Here is a 19,494-nt window from a genome sequence, read left to right as displayed (position 1 = left end):
ACACAGCTGGGTTCTCTCTGCAAGCTTGGTCCACCACTCGTTCTGAATGTCTCGAAGCTTGCGCTGGAGGTTGCTACATGCAGCGTGAAAGATTGCTTTTTTCCCGGGACAGGAGGGCTGAGCAAGATGTGCTTGGTAGGCAGATCTCTTTTTCGCTAGTAATTCTTGGATCTCTTGATTGTTCTCGTCAAACCAGTCCTTGTTCTTCCTTGTGGAGAACCCGAGGACTTCTTCAGAGATCGACAGGATGGTAGTTTTTAGGTGTTCCCAGAGTGCTTCTGGAGAAGGGTCTGTGGGGCAACTGGGGTCCTCAATTTTTGACTGGAGTTTTGCCTGGAAGGCAGCTTTAACTTCGGCTGACTGAAGGCTGCCAACCTGAAGCTGGCAGGTTCAGGTTTGGCTGCATGCCGCCCAGAATAAAGGCATTCCTCCCTCTCCCAACTGCCTTAGTTTCACAGTGAAAAACCTGGAGGTGTGGTTTGATGGAATCTCTTTTTTGAAGGTTTGGGTTACCACAGGGGTAGCCAAACTGTAGCTTAGGAGCCACATGGGGCTCTTTCACACATATTGTGCAGCTCCTGGAGGTTGAAGAGGAACTTAATGGAGGTTTACTCTCAAATAAGCATGCTTAGCATTGGGTCCTCAGTCTTTGAGCACTGACCCGTAGGTAGGTGATTATTGCTGCCAAGTGTGGAGCAGGGAAGGAGAGGCTTGCAAGCTCTTTTTCTCCACCACAGAGGTCGCCCAGAGACCTAGAGCAGGTAAAGAGAGTATAAGAGCCAAGAGCCACTGGAAGGAGGGACAAAATTAAAGAGGTCAGCAGAGGGTTCCCCCTTAGTTTCAGAGGTCTTGTAGGAGCTGTATTTACTAACCTTGGTGTCAAGGCAAAGAGAGATGCATAATGATGCAAATGGTTGTCAGTGATTTATGCGGTAGATGTGTGTTTCCTTCTCCCACTCGTACCAAAAATTAATTCCCTAACTTTTCCCTATTCTGGTCTTATGGGGACTGTTATTTCCAGCTTTTTCTTTAAAAAAAAAAGTCTCTTTCTAGCATGGCCATGTTGTAAAGTGCATACATATGTATTTTATCTTTCTGTGCAAAGAAAGTATTAAGAATTTTAATAGAGGCATGTCTGTGATATTTGTTCATGTCCTGCAGCTCTCAAACATCTGACATTTATTCTATGTGGCTTTTATGTTAAGCAAGTTTGACCACCCCTGGGATACCACCTGCCAGACTGAAAGAACCCCTTCTTGGCTGCTCTTGACTCTGAGGTGAGATTCTTGGAGGCATGGGGTTTACAGAGCCTTGCAGTTTTCTGTGGCTCTTTGAAAGGCATGACTCACTCTATTGGGGCTGCCTCAGTTTCAGGCTCAGAACCAAATCTAAATGATCTCAACTCCAAGTCCTCTTGTTTATGTGTAGTTCTGAAGTCCAGGGCTTTTTTTATAGCAGGAATTCCTTTGCAACACACACACCTGATGTTACCTCCTGGAGCTTACAGTAGGCCCTGCACTAAGATCCCTGTATGCTCTTGGAGGATTGGCTACATCAGGGGGGTATGGCCTAATATGCAAAGGAGTTCCTGCTACAAAAAAAGGCCTGCTGAAGACTAATACAGTGACACAGCAGACTCAATTCCACCACTTTGCTGCAGCCTCTTGGCGTTAATGCTGAACCCTAAGGAACTTTCAGCATCAAAGGAGCTGTTTCAAGCAGGGATCTTCTACAATTTCTTTTGACATCTATCTCACTTCATGAGCTCAGATGCTTCCCATCTCTCCTCCGGGCAGGGTTGTCTGTCTTCCCATTAATAGAACTATTCAGTTGAGTATTCCCCCTGAAACAGCAAAAGGTGCTATTTTGAGTGCTTTTTACAAGTCTACTTTTGAGTACTGGCCATTAATCGCATATTGTAGCCTTTAAACTTTTGATTGGCTGCCTTATTCATACATCTCTCTAGCCTTCCAGTAGAGACTTTGTCAGCCATTGGGGAATGAAGCTGCTAATTGCAGAATTCCAACGTGCCATTTTGTTTGGGAGTATGCCTTGGCTGTCTACAAAATGCATGCCAGTTAGAGTTGCTCAGTTAGACTGCCTAGCGCTAACTAGCTTAAAATGTGATAATACCATCCATTGATTTTGCATTGATAGTTAAACAAGAGCAATTACTTGGGGCCATCAGTTATTTCTGACCAAAAGTAAGATCATAAGCTTACAGCCCCTTATAAGAAAGATCTCATATTTAAGAGAGATTCCCATATTTACAGGTTTTCAAAACCATATTCCACTAGCTGTCCCACCTGATAAGCATTAACATTTTTGGTGATTGTCTTATAACTTTAAACTCTATACAAAGTTTTCTATACTTCTGTATCTTCTAAATACATATAAATGCTGTGTTAACATGTTCTTACTATTTTAAATTACAGCCAGTAATTACCATTTTTAAGTACAAGAAGAATATAAAAAATACTGATTATCTACATATTGGACCCAATTCATCAATACATCGATTGTTCAACTGTATCCTTACTTCTTTCTGTATTTAGTTGGACATTCTTACTATTCTCAGATGCTTCTCACACCTGAGCTCCAAACTAGTTATATGTACTGATATTCTAATAGCAAAGTTGGGATAGCTTTGGATACTTAAATCCAGTGACTAGAGCTGTGAATGGGCAAGACAGATCTTTCTACAAACCTGAAAAGGACCCTAGGCTTGTAGGAAAGTGTGAAATCTGAGGGGGGGGGGGGGATACATTGGACAGCTTTAAAAAGCCAAAAATGGATAAAAGGAACTCCTGTTGCTTTAAAAAACTGATTCCTTCAGTGGCTGTTGCTAGGCAACCATAGTATTGCAAGTTTGGTTATGTTGGTAAAAGGCAGGGGGAGGGGCAGGGCTCCTTCCAAGTTTATCTTGGCCTTTGAGGGAGGGATCCTTGGGCCAGGCCTTACAGGATTTGCCAACTCCACTTTGAGAAATTCCTGGAGATTTTGTACTGGAGTCTGAGGAGGGCAGAGTTTGGGGAAGGGAGAGGCCTCAGCTGGATATAATAAGACAGCAGCCATTTTCTCCAAGGGGGGGGGGGCAGATCTCTGTGGTCTAGAGTTCAGTTGTAATTTGGTGGGGGTGTCACCAGGTCACACCTGGAGATTAGCAACCCAAGGCCTAGCACCCTTTAGCTGACTTAATACCATCTGACTTGCATGACTCAACTAGGCCTGGCTGCTGGCTACTGTTTAACAGCAGCCAACCAAAAAAGCAGCAGTTAGAGCTTCCGAGTAGGGTCTGCAAGACCCAGGTTCTGATCCCCATCTTGCTGTGGAAGTTGATTTTGGACCAGACATATACTTTCAGCCTAACCAACCTCCCAGGGTTGTGCAGAAAAAAGGAGATAAATGGCTGCTTTGAAGGGTGGAGTATAGCGTTATACCTGCTGAGGTTGCTTCCCTTCCCAAGGCTCCATCCCCCAGATCTCCAGGAATTCCCCAGCTTGGAGCTGGCAACCCTAAGGGGAATTGATCTCTGGAACTGGGAGATCCATCATGATTCCTGGAGAGTTGCCGCCACCACTACTGCTGTGGGGGAGAAGAAGCAGGTGGGCTATAGGAGCACCACTACCGCTGCTGCTGCTGCTGCTGGGGCGGTGGGGGTGCAGCAGACAGGAAACTAGGAGAGTGATAGATGCAGAAAGGGAGAGTGATGGAAAGGGAGGCAGAAAAACAAAGAGTGATGAGGGGGAAGAAAGAGAGAAAGTGACATGCATGGAAGAGAGTAAGAAAAGGGGCAGCAGAAGGGAGAAAGTTTTAGAGAGGTAGGGGAGAAGGGATGAAGCAAAGGGAGGGGAGAATGAGATAGCTGCCCAACAAGTTTCTTGCTGGTCTTCACTTGTTAATTATAGTCTCCTAGAGGCTGTATGCTAGGAGCCCCATGGTGCAGAGTGGTAGGCTGCAGTACTGCAGTCCAAGCTCTGCTCACAACCTGAGTTCGATCCCAGCGGAAGCTGGATTCAGGTAGCCAACTCCAGGTTGACTCAGCCTTCCCTCTTTCCAAAGTTGGTAAAATGAGTATGCAGCTTGCTGGGGGGAAAGTGTAGATGACCAGGGAAGGCAATGGCAAACCACCCCGTAAAAAGTCTGCCATGAAAATATTGTGATGTAACATCACCCCAGAGTCGGAAACAACTGGTGCTTGCACAGAGGAATACCTATACCTTTTTAGAAGCTATATTAGTATTTTACTATTTGTTCTATGCCCTCTCCAGGATTGTTGTATTCTGGATCTCTAGACTCCCTGATTGGCATGTGTAGATGAAGGATAAGCCAGACTTGATTCTGGACTGTAGATGCATCCACAATGGCCTTTTTAGTCAAGAACACCACCTGCTCTGCTCTGTTTCTGTCTATATCTCCGATAACCTGTTTCAATTATTTGCCTTCCTTAAAAGTGCAGTATACAACTGTACACAGGACTTCAGATGAGGATTGACTAGTACAGAATGGAGTACAGCTACTAATTTTCACTACTTGGACACTTTGCTTCTCATATCATAAATAGATCCCTATTGGAGGGGCATTTTCCATCAGCGCTTAAAGAGGTGGTGGTCCGTCCCCTCTTGAAAAAAACGTTAGACCCGGCCGAATTGGCACATTATTGGCCGGTCTCGAATTTGCCCTTTTTGGGCAAACTTATCGAGAGGGCAGTGGCGTTGCAGCTACAGAGCTTCCTGGAGGACGCTTCTGTCCTTGATTCCCGCCAGTCTGGTTTTCGCCCAGGCCATGGGACGGAGACAGTGCTGGTTGCCCTGGTGGATGACCTTCAACAGCATCTGGATCAAGGCGGCTCGGCGGTGCTGATGTTGTTAGACCTATTGGCAGCGTTCGATACGGTCGACCATTGGTTGCTGGCTTGCCGACGCGGGGATTCAGGGGCTGGCCTTACAATGGCTTTCCTCTTTCCTTGACGGTCGGGGACAAAGGGTGGCAATTGGGGACGAACTGTCCCGGAGACACACGCTTGATTGCGGAGTGCCTCAAGGGGCGGTGCTTTCCCCGATGTTGTTTAACATCTACATGCGCCCCCTTGCCCAGATTGCCCGAAGGTATGGGTTGGGTTGTCATCAGTATGCTGATGACACCCAGCTCTATCTACTTATGGACGGCCGGCCTGCCTGCGCCCCAGAAAACTTGGACCGGGCATTACAGGCGGTGGCTAGGTGGCTTAGGCTGAGTGGGCTGAAGCTGAATCCGGCGAAGACAGAGGTCCTTTGCTTGGGTCATCGGGGCCCGGGAGGGGAAATCCCCCTGCCAGTCTTCGACGGGGCGCCGTTGACAGCGGCGCACAGGGTCAAGAGTCTGGGGGTACTATTGGAGCCTTCACTGACAATGGAGGCTCAGATAGCAGCCACTGCCAAGTCTGCATTTTTTCATCTTAGGCGGGCAAGGCAACTGGCTCCTTTCCTGGAGCACGACGACCTAGCAACGGTGATTCATGCTATGGTCACCTCGAGGTTGGACTACTGTAATGCCCTCTACATGGGGCTGCCCTTGTGCCGAACCCGGAAATTGCAGTTAGTGCAGAATGCCGCTGCCCGGCTGTTATTAGGGCTCCCAAGATGGGAGCACATTCGGCCGAGGCTTCGGGATCTGCACTGGCTGCCAATAATATTCCGAGTCCGGTACAAGGAGCTGGTCATTGCCTTTAAAGCCCTATATGGCCTAGGACCTGCCTACCTTAGGGACCGTCTCTCCCCACACGTTCCCCAGAGAGTACTGAGATCGGGTTCGCAAAACCTGCTAGTAATCCCCGGGCCAAAGGAGGCCCGTCTGAAATCCACCAGGGATCGGGCCTTCTCGGTAACGGCGCCTTACTGGTGGAACCAGCTGCCGGAAGAGGTGAGGGCCCTGTGGGACCTAGGGCAGTTCCGCAGGGCCTGCAAGACAGTCCTCTTCTGGCTGGCCTATAACTAATTGACACTGAGAATTTTTGGATGGAGCTAGAGTGCATTCTGACAGACCACTGGTTTTTATGTCCTATGTTTTATTAATTTATTGTTTTAACTGTTGCCATGTAATTGTTTTTAAGCCAAACCTATGTAAGTTTTATATGTTGTTAGCCGCCCTGAGCCACCTCGGTGGGAAGGGCGGGATAATCAAAATATAAATAAATAAATAAATATAAACAAATAAATAAAGTAGCCTAAAATTCGCATTAACATTTTTACAGAAATATCACTCTATTGACTCATGTTCAGTTTGTGATGACTGCAGTCCCTGGATTATTGAGTGTTAGGAGCCAGATGGAAACTATATTTGCCCAGGCGTTTTGTTCTTTGTATGTGTGCAGCATTCTCCCCCACAAGTTTATGCCCTTGGTTTTTATCTATTCATATTATTATATTTATTTTGGTATATCTTGTTCTGCTGCTTACTGCTTATATTTTGTTTTTAGCTTTTGAAACTCAATTGTAATCATATTGTGAGCTACTTCAAGCATTTTTATGAAGTGAACAGCTAATTTTTTAAAAAAAAAAATAAAATAATAGCATGTAAAGTGGTTCTAAATCCCAAATTTAAGCTAGTTAAGAGTTTGTAACCTCAGGATAACTGATCATTAAAAATAGATCTAAATAATCTAGCTAGTTTGTCCTACTAAAATTTCTTTAAAGCTATATGACTCTTGGCATATTACTGCTTTTTAACAGTAATCCAATTGTGGTATGTTTTGTATGATGGGAAATCATTTTAATATTCAAATGAGCTTCAGGAGTGATAGCTAGTAAATATTCTCCACTTGTCTGCATTTGTACAACTAAATATAGTTGCTGAATATCATCATTTATGTATAAAAGGAGAAGCATAGCCGATATCTTACTCTGCCTTCAGACATGCTTATAAGAGGATAACAGAGACACATCTACAGTCAGGATTTTTGAAAAACCATGGGAAGAACCTTGGCCTCTCCCTGATTTTGAAGAAAGATTGTTAACATGCTAGAAGAGGAAGGGAGATCTCTAATGAAAGAGGCACTATACTTCATAGTTTATAATTTAGCAGATGCCTCCTAATATACTGTATTAAAATATGTTAAAAATTCTAAAATCCTGATTTCCACCATATCCAGACTTGTATTATGATTGTGGTTTAGAGACTGATTTCCCCAAAATTTGTAGAAGGGGGGGAATCATCATGCAACAACCAAATTCTAATTCGTCTTTCTGTTTTGCTTTTTCCATTGCTTCAGGTAACATTAGTTGCAAGGGGATGACAGAGCGCATTCACAGCATCAATCTCCACAACTTCAGCAATTCTGTGCTCGAGACCCTCAACGAGCAACGCAATCGCGGCCATTTCTGTGATGTGACGGTCCGCATACACGGGAGCATGCTGCGTGCCCACCGTTGTGTCCTGGCAGCTGGCAGCCCCTTCTTCCAGGACAAGCTGTTACTAGGCTACAGCGACATTGAAATTCCCTCTGTGGTGTCAGTCCAGTCAGTGCAAAAGCTCATCGATTTCATGTACAGCGGGGTGCTGCGAGTCTCACAGTCAGAGGCCTTGCAGATCCTAACAGCAGCCAGCATCCTGCAGATCAAAACTGTGATTGATGAGTGCACACGGATTGTGTCACAGAACGTGGGAGACATCTATCCAATCATCCAAGATTCTGGCCAGGAGACACCTCGAGGAACTCCTGAATCAGCCACTTCAGGACAGAGCAGCGACACAGAATCTGGCTACCTGCAAACCCACTCACAGCATAGTGTAGACAGAATCTACTCAGCTCTGTATGCCTGTTCTATGCAGAATGGCAGTGGAGAACGTTCATTCTACAGTGGAGCAGTGGTCAGCCACCATGAAACAGCTTTGGGACTGTCCAGAGACCATCACATGGAAGACCCAAGCTGGATTACACGAATCCATGAGCGCTCACAGCAAATGGAGCGGTATCTGTCTACCACTCCAGAAACCACACACTGCCGGAAGCAACCACGACCAGTTCGGATCCAGACCCTTGTGGGCAATATTCACATCAAGCAAGAGATAGAGGATGACTATGACTACTATGGACAGCAGAGGGTACAAATACTAGAGCGCAATGAATCTGAAGAATGCACTGAGGATACTGATCAAGCAGAAGGCACTGAGAGTGAGCCTAAGGGGGAGAGCTTTGACTCTGGAGTCAGTTCCTCTATCGGCACTGAACCTGATTCTATTGAGCAACAATTTATGACTGGTCTAAGCCGAGAAGGTCATCAAGAGACTTCCCAAGTTGAACAAAATGATATTTCTGCTGAAGGCACTCAGCACCACATAGATGCCAACTCATCCTCGCCGGACAGAGACAATGACATTGAAAGGGACAACGCAGTGATCACCATTAGCAACAGTAGTGAAAAGGGGATCTTGCAACCTTCTGTCACTACAACTGTTACACAACCATTGCCAAGTACCCAGCTCTACTTACGCCAGACAGAAACCCTCACCAGCAATCTGAGGATGCCGCTGACCTTGACCAGCAACACACAAGTCATTGGCACAGCTGGCAACACCTACCTGCCTGCACTCTTTACTACACAGTCTGCTGGCAGTGGCCCCAAGCCTTTCCTTTTCAGCCTGCCCCAACCCTTAGGTCAACAGACACAGTTTGTGACAGTGTCCCAGCCTGGCCTGTCAACTTTTACTGCCCAACTGCCAGCCCCACAGCCCCTGGCTCCTTCTGCAGGACACAGCACAGCAGGCGGGCAGGGAGAAAAAAAGCCTTATGAGTGTACCCTCTGCAACAAGACTTTCACCGCCAAACAGAATTATGTCAAGCACATGTTTGTACACACAGGTAAGCATGTGTCTCTTTGCCTTGTGCATGAGCCTGTGAGGGGGAAACTACATTTACAAGTGTGTAATTCATTTTGAAAGGTATTCCTCTATCAACCTAATATAAGCAACATGCTGATTTGGACAGATATTTAGTCTGTTAATTTGTTGCTGTACACATAACAATGAAAGTACTCACTATAAAATACATCATAAAGTTATGAATCCTGTCCTATCCAAAGAGAGGATGCAACATGCTCTTGAAAACTTGTAATAATTAGGATCTGTTCTGTCTCAACATGTAAGTAACTGACCCTCTTTTCTCTGTGATCCTTTTATACAACTGAAAACCTCCTCTCTCTATGTCTGTATTAGGTTGCTAAAACAAATCCTTTTTCTTCATTCATCCTTTAAAGGATTTGTCTTCCAAGATCTTTATTATCAATTTCGAACTCTGGGACTTAAAACTGAACATACCACTACAGCTGTTGCTATAGGAACTTAGTATAATTGAAGATTGCTATGAGGGGCCACCATAAGTTGGTTGTGACTTGACAGCACTTAATTAATGTCTTGGAAATAATGCTCAACATAACCTAAAACAGCACTAGCAGTCCTATGCATGTTCAGTCAAATGTAAGTCTCATTGAAATCTTGGAATTTACTCCCAAGGACATGTGCGTAAGATTGTAGCTGCTTTATTACCATACTGAGACACATTCAATTCACTGTCTACTAGCTTAACCCCAGCCTTTTTTGAAAACACTTGTAGCTAGCCAAGTTTCTCTACTTTGCATGCATTAATTCCCCATTCCTCCTTTGAGTTCTTCATTATTGTCCTTAATGAATGCAATTGTATTTCCATCTGCCCAGCACATGAATTTAAGTTCATTTTGAATGTTTAGATTGTTCTGTTGTACATTTTTATATTTGTAAAATGTGTGCACTTATGTTCAGATTGTGATGACTGCAGTCCCTGGATGACTAGAGGAGTAATCTTTGTGTCTTCTGTGCAGTCCCACATGGGACTGCTTCGAAGCAGGACCTGTCATGGAAGAAGAGAATTCCACAAGCTTTCAGAAAGCACCTTTGATGAGTGCTCCCCTTACCCTCCATCAGAGCCAGATATCTTTCCCGCACCCATTTGGTCATGTGACGGAGGTGTGGGGAGCACTCTTCTGTCAGTTCTCTTTCTGCCACTGTGGAGAGAACATACCACAAGCCTTCTTCTAAAGAAAAATTACATCAGCAGTTTTTTTGTGTGTGGTTCTGGTGAGTAAATTCTCAATCTTGATGGCCCTTTTTAAAAAGTGCCAATCCTGCAGCACAAAATGATGACCACTTTGAGTGCTTGATGTATTTGGGGGAAGGGCATAATACCAGCACCTGTCAGGCTTGCCACCTTTTCACACCAAAAGCACTCCAAGACCGAGCTCAGCACCTAAAAGCAGCGCTGTGGGGAAAATAGTTGAGTGTTCTGCCAAAATCTTTGGAGCCCTCCCAAAAGAGATCTCCCCTCCCTCTATAGCTTCTATTCTGGCTTTGAAGAGAGCGTCCTCAGAGCCCCCAGCAAAGAAAGCCAAATCAAAGAAATCTCATTTGGACCTATTTATTTATTTATTTTTCATATTTATATCCCGCCCTCCCCGCCGAAGCAGGCTCAGGGTGGCAATCATCTAGCATTTTCTATCACGGTGAAGTCACCAGCTGACTCCCTAGCATGATGCCATTCACCTTCATCCCCTCAGTGGCAATGCCTGTTGCCAGTGGGACCCCAACACTCCATCACCCCAGCTTGACATCGATCGCACAGTAGTCCTAGATGCTGAGTACCATTATCGACTCCATCACACAGCTCAAATTCATCTCTACACTGAAAATCTCCTTCACTATAAATCCATTTACCACTTCATGAATGTCATAGCAAGTCTCCTAATAAAGAGGAGCTCTTCAGTCTAAAACCATCTCTGTCCTTGGATCCAACTGATCACCATTTGTCAGAGGACGATGTAGTTGAGATCTCACCAGTCAAGAAGAAGCCTCAAGAAAACCCTTTAACAGAACATTCATCTAGTGAGTCAGGCAATGAATCTCCACATATGGGACATTGGCCCCCACTATCACAATGGGGTTTTTACCCCCATGGGCATTAACACCATGGGTCCAATGGGATGCTCCCCCCCCCACACACACACACACTTCTGGGTTGGAACCCCCCATCAGGCTCTGCTTACCAGGGGATGACTTCTCAATGTGTACCCACAAGTAAGTGTCACCATCAGAAACCTTCATGCCAGTTCACTTTCTCGAGTTTAACTGGTTCTTCAGAAGGCAGAAATATACTACTAATACACAAATTCCTTCTCTAAACACACCAGGGATCACTCTACTCATTGAGCTATCTTCCTTTCCAACTGAGTAGGAAATCACTTCTCTAACTAGAAGATCTATCTCTTTTTTCTGGCCCAAATGGGTATCTTCACTGATCATCCCACTCGTCCTTGCCAACCTTCCTAGTCTTCTGTCATTGTTAAACTTTCCTCAGTCAGTGTTAAACTCTCCTCAGTCAGGTCTGAATTGTTTCAGTTCTCAGCCAGAGCTAAACAGTTCTCTTCAGCAGTCAGTTCTCAAGTCTTTCTGCTCAGCTGACACTAACCAATCAAAGCCTTTTATTTAGATTCAAGGCTCTCTGGCTCTGTAAGGCATTAACCCTTCACAGTCCTTCACATTTATACAGGACTTATGAGCTTTTATGAGCAGTCCATCAAAACATTCATAAACCTTTCAAACCTACATGTGAATTATCTTTATTTGCTTACAAACCATGTTTCTGTTAACAATCACCTCTGCAAGAATAGTGAGGGAATTATGAGCACTGAGATGTCACCTTTATAAGGTTTCATAGGGAAAATGTGGTGCTACACCCATGTACAGACTTCCTCCCAAAAGTTGTCACAGGACATTAGCGGTGTTCTTTCCAGATCTACAATCTGTAGCAGAAAAGACTCTACTCACATTGAAAATGAAGAGAGCATTACTATTTTATTTAGATTGCACATCTCCATTCAGAAAAAATAACAGCCTATCTGCTTTAAAGATGTCAATTAAGGGAAGTCTGTATCATCTCAGATGCTTTCTAGATAGGCCACGATAGCTGTTAGAATGGCAGATGATGGGACAAAGGTGGAATGCCCACTTGCTTTGGAAGCTCACTCAATGTGGCCCCATTCATCATCGGCAGCATTTGGGTGCAATGTTGACATACATGAGAACTGTAAAGCAGCAACTTGGTCCTCACCATCCATATTTGTTAAGTATTACTCAGTTGACATGGATTCTAGGAGATAAATGGCTGTGGGAGAAGCAGTGCTGCAGTCATTATTCTGGTAACCAGCCCACACCCACCTCCTTGATAAGTGAGCTTGCTATTCTCCCATGTGGGACTGCATAGAAGACACAAAGATGAAAACATGGTTGCACTTATAACTGATGTTCATTGAATATCATCTATGCAGGCACACATCTCTCGCTCCTTTCCTGTCTGCGGGCTGGCACTGCCGTGCATTATTGTATGCTCCATGGTGATGAAGGGAGAACTGACGGAAGAGTGCTCCCTCCCTCTCCATCATGTGACCAAATGGGTGGGGAAGGGTCTCTGATCTGACAGAGGGGAGGGGGAGCACACATCAAAGGAGCTTTCTTGAAGCTTGTGGGATTATCTTGTTCCTCAGCAGGCCCTGTACTGAGGCAGCCCCATGTGCCTGCACAGAAGACACTTGATGAACATCACTTACAGGTGAACATGACCACGTTATATGTATGTCTCTGTACTTGAATGTGGAGATTGTCATTTTAACTATTCGATTGTTTAGGCTACAAAGAGAAGTGGCCCTCCTGTCTTCCAAAGAAGTCTACCTGCAAGTGCACTTCAAAAATGTTTTGCTTCAGTTCTAAGGGAGAGGGACATAATCTATTAGAATAAGATGGAGAGTCATAGCAAGACTTCCAAAAAAAATAGGAGAACATGTCTCACTTATTCATCATGCATCACTGGCAACACTGTTGTTTCATGCTCTGGTATACCTGTAGCTACACTTAAGGCATGATCTCCTGATCCAGTTTTATGCAGCTTTGTTACCTTTTATTGCCATTTGCCACTTTGGGTTATATAGTATAGGTAGAACTGCTAGTCAACTGAAAGTTTAAGGACAGATTCTAGCCAACATATGTGTTTATGTCTGTGTTCCTGAATAATATGTTGCCTTGTTATGGGAAATGCTTGGGGTCTCCTCTTTTTATGGGGAAATTAGGTTGAATGGGGAGATTTAGGTTGAGCCAATTTGAGCAGAGATCTTTTCCACTAATGATAGGAAGGTCCTGTTTCAGAAAAGAAGACTCCAGAATAATTGTATTTTATAATGATTACTATAAAAATATGGAAGAAATACAATCACACACAAGCAATACAAAACACACAATCAAAAGCTAGGGAAACTAGAAATGAGTGATAGGGAATTTTAAGGATTGTTGAAGAGGGTAATATTACCTATTCCAGATGTACAGACATCCCTTTAGAAATCAAAGATGGAAATGTGCACTGCTATTATGCCACATCTGAGGGAACAACCTATGTGCCTAGATTGAACAAGGAGGTGTGGCTTATTCTCATGTTTTATAGGGTTTGGAGGGGTGGAGAGACCCTCTTAGAGCTGGGATGACTCTTGATGGGCTATGATAGGTCTTTCCTGAGTACCTGAATGGATTCCCAGCTCAAAACAATGGATGAAGATGACTCTTAATGTTTGCTACAATGAGCCATGGTGGTTTTAATGTTTGTAATCAATTTAGTCTTGATACGCTGAGGAGGAGTCAGTGTAGAAGATAAAAGATTTGTGCAATGTGGCAGACATTAGCATAGGAGTAAACAAAAGAAGTTAAGTGGTGGCAGGAAGGCAGGAAGATGGGCTATTAGCAGAAGCCAAGGATTAAGACATGAGCAATACGTTACCTGTGAACCCTTTTGTCTATGCATTCCTTTGGGAGGGGGAGAGAGGCCAGACCAGGAGGACACCTATGTTGTAATCAGAACAAGCCCAGATGTATTTATCTGTCCTTTTGCAGAGAGTGTCTTCACTTGGGCTGTTTCTGACAAGCATCCATTTTGTTTCCAGAGCTGGGGACCCCCTTATTCTTGCAGGTTACTCCCAGGCAGTGCCTCCGGGTTACAACTTCATTGAACAGACTGGAATTGTTGTTATGTTGTCACTCTTCAAAGAGCCAGTTTGGTGTAGTAGTTAAGTGTGCAGACTCTTATCTAGGAGAACCGGGTTTGATTCTCCACTCCTCCACTAACAGCTGCTGGAATGGCCTTGGGTCAGCCATAACTCTTGCAGGAGTTGTCCTTGAAAGGGCAGCTGCTGGGAGAGCCCTCTCAGCCCCACCCACCTCACAGGGTGTCTGTTGTGGGGGGAGAAGATATAGGAGATTGTCTCTGAGTCTCTGATTCAGAGAAAAGGGTGGGGTATAAATCTGCAATTCTTCTTATTATTATTTTTTGCTGTATACACTGGTTATCTGTATCAACTGTTCTAATTTACTGTTGATCCTAAAGCTTTAATATAATGTCTTCCAATACTCCATAGCAATAGATATGCAACTCTAGTTTAAGAGCTTGTTCTAAAATACAGTCTGACATGGTTACATATTACATATGGTCTGCTGTTTTACATGAGGGTGAGGTAAAAACTGAACAGTATTCAAAAACAGCAGCCCTTATATATTAGAGCCCAGCACAAGCTGGGATAGGGTATTATTATTATTATTATTATTATTATTATTATTATTATTATTATTATTCATTTTATTACTATTATTATTGTATTGAACAAAACTCATCACCTCTTTTCTCCTGTCTTCATCCATATTTTTTCATGGTGTCATTCCTGGCTTTGTAGTAACAACGTTAATTTTTAGCAGGCTCAGATAAAAATAGAATTGTAAACTTCAGTCCTGCCATTTATTTCTAATGACAGAAGAGCACTTCTGTTAGTGAAGGAGAGGTAAGGAGAGCTTCCACTGATTCACTGTTTGCCCCCTGTGTTATTCATGTAGGTCCCCTGACCTCTAGGGAAAGAATTTGGGGGTCCCATAAGGGAGGAAGGTTCTGCTGAATGAGCTTCACAGAGAGAGATAGGAAGCCAGAACTCTTTTAATTGCAAAGCTTTATTTAGTTGGTGTTAATTCTCTCTCTCTCTCTTTTTTTGTCCCTCTGTCTGCTCCTTCTCCCTTACACCAATATGCAGGTGAGAAACCCCACCAATGCAGCATTTGTTGGCGATCCTTCTCTTTAAAGGATTACCTTATCAAACACATGGTGACTCACACCGGTGTCAGAGCTTACCAATGCAGCATCTGTAACAAGCGTTTCACCCAGAAGAGCTCCCTAAATGTGCACATGCGACTTCACCGTGGGGAGAAATCCTATGAATGCTACATCTGCAAGAAGAAATTCTCACACAAGACTCTGCTTGAAAGACATGTGGCTCTGCACAGTGCCACCAATGGAACACCTAGCACAACAGGCACAGGTGCGAGGGCTCTCCCTGCTGGAGTGATGGCCTGCACAGAGGGAACCACATATGTCTGCTCCGTCTGTCCAGCTAAGTTTGACCAAATTGAGCATTTTAATGACCACATGAGGATGCATGTTTCAGATGGATAAGTAAAGTCGGTTCTCTGATTTGAGCGACATCAAAATCCAACCAGAGAAACAACAACAAAAAGCTATGGCACTAGAATTTAAGATTTTTTTTTCATTTTTAATTTTTTTGTTTGTTTATTTCATTTCATTTTTTGTACTACATGAAGAACTGCTTTTTACCTGCTGGTACATTACATTTCTGAAGGCTGGGTGAATTGTAATTATCCCAGCCTTCCTTTGATGGTGGCCTTAAGGCCAGGTAGTGCTTCAGGGGATCTACTGGTTGGATCTCCAGCTACTGGCCTCTAAATACAACCCTTCTTTACTACAAAAAAAACTTCTTAAAAAACCTTTTTGTCACTTATGAAGAGCACTACAAAAAACCCAACAAAAGCAGAAATATATTATGAAATCTACAAGGCCTACTGTCTTAAATACACCGCTTGCAGTGTTTCAATGGACAGATGCATAATTCTGACCGCTTTGGACTTCACAGTATCCAGTTAAAACTGTGGAATAGAACCTTATGGTTGAGCAACAACCACAGAAAACAGGCCCTTCTGGTTTCCACCATTAGTCTTGCTATCATAAAAGGGCTGTGGAGAAGGGCAAGGGAGTTTGGGTTGGATGGTGTGGAGTCCCTGCAGGATGGGGAAGGAGAATCATAGGTTCCTCTTGTGGATTCTGTTCCATTCCACACATTCTGATTCACAATCCCCAACTTCTTCCCCCCCCCACTAACTCCAACACCATCTTTCATCAAAAGCTAGGAACAATGAGGTAAGAATGAGGTGAGCAAAAGTGGCTTTTTTGTAATTTATTCAGTGTCTTTGCTGAGCCTACGGCCTCAGCACAATCAAGGGGACTTTTGCAGATATCAAAGAGAAATTGCAAAAGGAAATATTTCAAGAGGGGTTTTTTTTCACCTAGTCTTCTAGGTATCAGAAAAGGATAAGCTCCCACAATCTTTCGGGAGTAAGAATCAAAAGGCTGCATCAAGATTTATTCTTGTGGAGGGAAGAGGAGTAAAAGGTGGGTGGGGAATAACAAAAAAGAATTCTCAAGATTTTTTTTATTCAAAATTTTATAGAGGGACAGAAGTGCTGTTTACCAGATAGAGTGCTGATTTTTTAAAAAATATATATTTACCACAGTATTTGTGTAAAAAAAAACCAGAAAACAAAGTGTAACCTTGTTAAAGTAATATTTGTTTTTATCTTTACTTTTGCATACACTGCCACTAATACCTGCTCAATTATGTAACTGATATTATATACATAATATATATGTGTGTGTATATATATACACACACACACACACACGTATGAATATTTTATATATACACGCACATATATATTTGATTTTACATAAAGACTGTTAAAGTTAGGTATCCTACTTCCAAATAGCAAGAGGGAAAAGGAAGATGAGGTGATCCTGATGTTTGATTTCAAAGGAGAGAAAATATTTGTCATCTTTATTCTGTTATTGTTTTTCTCTGTGCTTTTATTAATTTGAGAATAGCAACCCAGAAGCTGAGTGATATTATATGTGATTTCATCCACTATATTCTGTGTTCTTGGGTGCCATTTGAAAAGGTGTTCTGATTCAGGAATAGTGTTCTTATTCCTTTCTTGGAATTTCATCTACAATGTTGATGGAAGGAGGGGTTTTTTTCCGCAGAAGAAAGATTTTGAACACTGTTTATTTGGTTTTTGGGATGTGTATTTTATTTCACTTGTAAATTCTGGGAGTCTCTCAGTGAGGGGAGGGCATCTCAATTTAAATGGCCATTTATAGAAACATGGAAATTTGTCTGCTGTATTGTTGGTATACAGTTTATTATTCCATTTGCAATCTTCCATAGTTTTATGAGGAATGGATCCCATTTCTCTGGTTTACATAAATGCCAAAATTGTTCTTTTTCATCCCATAGAACAGAGGTGGCCAACGGTAGCTCTCCATATGTTTTTTGCCTACAACTCCCATCAGCCCCAGCCATTGGCCATGCTGGCTGGGGCTGAAGGGAGTTGTAGGCAAAAAACATATGGAGAGCTACCGTTGGCCACCCCTGCCGTAGAACTAATCTTTCCATAGAACTAATCTTCCCCGGTTTTTCCTCAGCAAAAATGTTAAAGCTAAGGGCCCCATCTCGCATTTTCTGCTCATTCAAAGCAGGGTAAAGCATGCATGATACACATTTAAGATTCCTTTGATTCTGCTTTGGCATTGGTGAACTCTCTGTTCCAATGAATTTTGAGATTCTGTCACTCAAGACTGCCTCTCATTGCTAGGGTGCCTAGTTAAATTGGATCAGTTGTCTAATAATATATCTAGAAAGCTTTTGTCCTGTGTCATGGTACAATTAATAGTACAGGCAGAAAAAACATCTAACTATTATGTGCATAAAGAGAAAAGATCTATATTATATTCTGATATAACTGGTACTACATTCCTAAGTATGTCTGTGTGACTATAGGTCCCATGGCAATCAATGGAACCTGCTCCATGTAAAATGTTCAGGAGAAGGGTGCCAGATTTTCTAAAGTCTAAGAGTTTCAGGAGACGCTGCTCCATGTCAAGTATATTTACCCTCTATTTTTTACTTAAATCCTGACTATTCCTTCTCTTTCTGTGTCTGTAATTTAGCTAAAATGAAAGAAATTGTTGAGTAGTATCATATACGATTAATGGCTTAGTAAGAAATATTGTCTGATTTCTAGGCTTAGTATTTGTTACAGTCTGCTTAGGTTGTTTTCAAAACTATAATGAAGCATAATCACAATTTTTTTTTGTAAAAGCAGATTTCATATGGATACCAACTTTTAAACAAATTATCAGCACAAATGAATTGACTACTCTTCCTACTTATTATTTTGACAGTGTAGATTTTGTTTTACTCACTAGTCAAAAAATAGAATATCCCAATCTTAAATTAAATAGTATATAGTCATAGATTTCAGCATGAGTTGCAATGATATAATTGTCCCAGTCAAGCAAGGGGATTTACACATGGTACTATTCTTTTATTGACTGAATGGGGAAGCTCATGTTTATAGGACCCACATTCCTCTCAACCTGAATTGGGGAAAATGTGTTTAAAACTGGGATGCAAAATAAGACTGATTATTAAACCAATGACAAATAATAGCTGAATCAGAAGGAAGTGTATTTCAAGAAGTGAGTGGAAGGAGCAGGAACTGCACAAAAATGTATGACAGTGTCTTTTGAAAGGACAGCATTTTAATTGAGTATGAGAATCATGCCTCCATGTGAATATTTCATTCCTGTTTAAGCAACATTTCAGTTTATAGACAAACATGCAAATTTGAATTATATGAAATCAAACCATTAATATTGCTCAGCATTGTCTACTCTAGTTGGTAAGGTTTCAGACACAGAAACCTGGAGGCTGAAATTACTGGAGATGCCAGGAACTGAACTTGGGAAGTTCTGCATTAGAACCAGGTGCTCTGCCACTGAACCCCTCCCCCAGCATTTCAGTTTATTTTCAGTTATCTATTTACCATATGAAGTTTTGAAAACAATATAACTCTATAAAATATCCTAGTAAGATGCTTGCTTCATATAACAAAATGGGCAAGCAATCCTGAGATCTGTGAAACAAAGTTTGAGCCCAGGGGTACCTTTAAGACCAACTAAGTTTTACTCTGGACATAAGCTTTCGTATGCATGCACACTTCTTCAGATCTCGATATCTGTGAGTTACTATAGCCCTTTTCAGACATTATGTTCCTGACATTGCGACCATTTGTACCAGACAGGTGTACTACGCATGATCTGAAAGGGGCAGTGTGGGAATTTTCCATCTTTGTATCCACATACCCAATTCCAGATTAATCTGGGATGTGGTTCTGAAGCTGGAATATAAACACAGTGACACTTTCAGAAGAAATGCAATCATGCATTATCAGGCATATTGCATGCAGCTCGTTTGTCCTATAGACATGGTCAGACGT

General features: G+C 42.7%; 1 protein-coding gene across 2 annotated transcripts in view; it reads left to right on the top strand.

Moving 5' to 3' along the window:
- ZBTB20 (zinc finger and BTB domain containing 20) overlaps window positions 1-16,804 on the top strand; it is an 802,266-nt gene extending 785,462 nt beyond the window's left edge. For both annotated transcript variants that reach the window (XM_060234651.1, XM_060234652.1), the window contains 2 exons: window positions 7,250-8,839; window positions 15,120-16,804. In XM_060234651.1, coding sequence (XP_060090634.1) covers window positions 7,250-8,839; window positions 15,120-15,538 — 2,009 coding nt within the window. In that variant the 3' untranslated portion in view covers window positions 15,539-16,804. The remainder of the gene's footprint in view (window positions 1-7,249; window positions 8,840-15,119) is intronic.
- Window positions 16,805-19,494: the final 2,690 nt, after the last annotated feature.

The sequence above is a fragment of the Heteronotia binoei genome, chromosome 3 (genome assembly GCF_032191835.1).
Source record: "Heteronotia binoei isolate CCM8104 ecotype False Entrance Well chromosome 3, APGP_CSIRO_Hbin_v1, whole genome shotgun sequence".
In the NCBI taxonomy this organism is placed as follows: Eukaryota; Metazoa; Chordata; class Lepidosauria; order Squamata; family Gekkonidae; genus Heteronotia; species Heteronotia binoei.
This window is presented reverse-complemented; position numbering and strand designations above follow the sequence as displayed.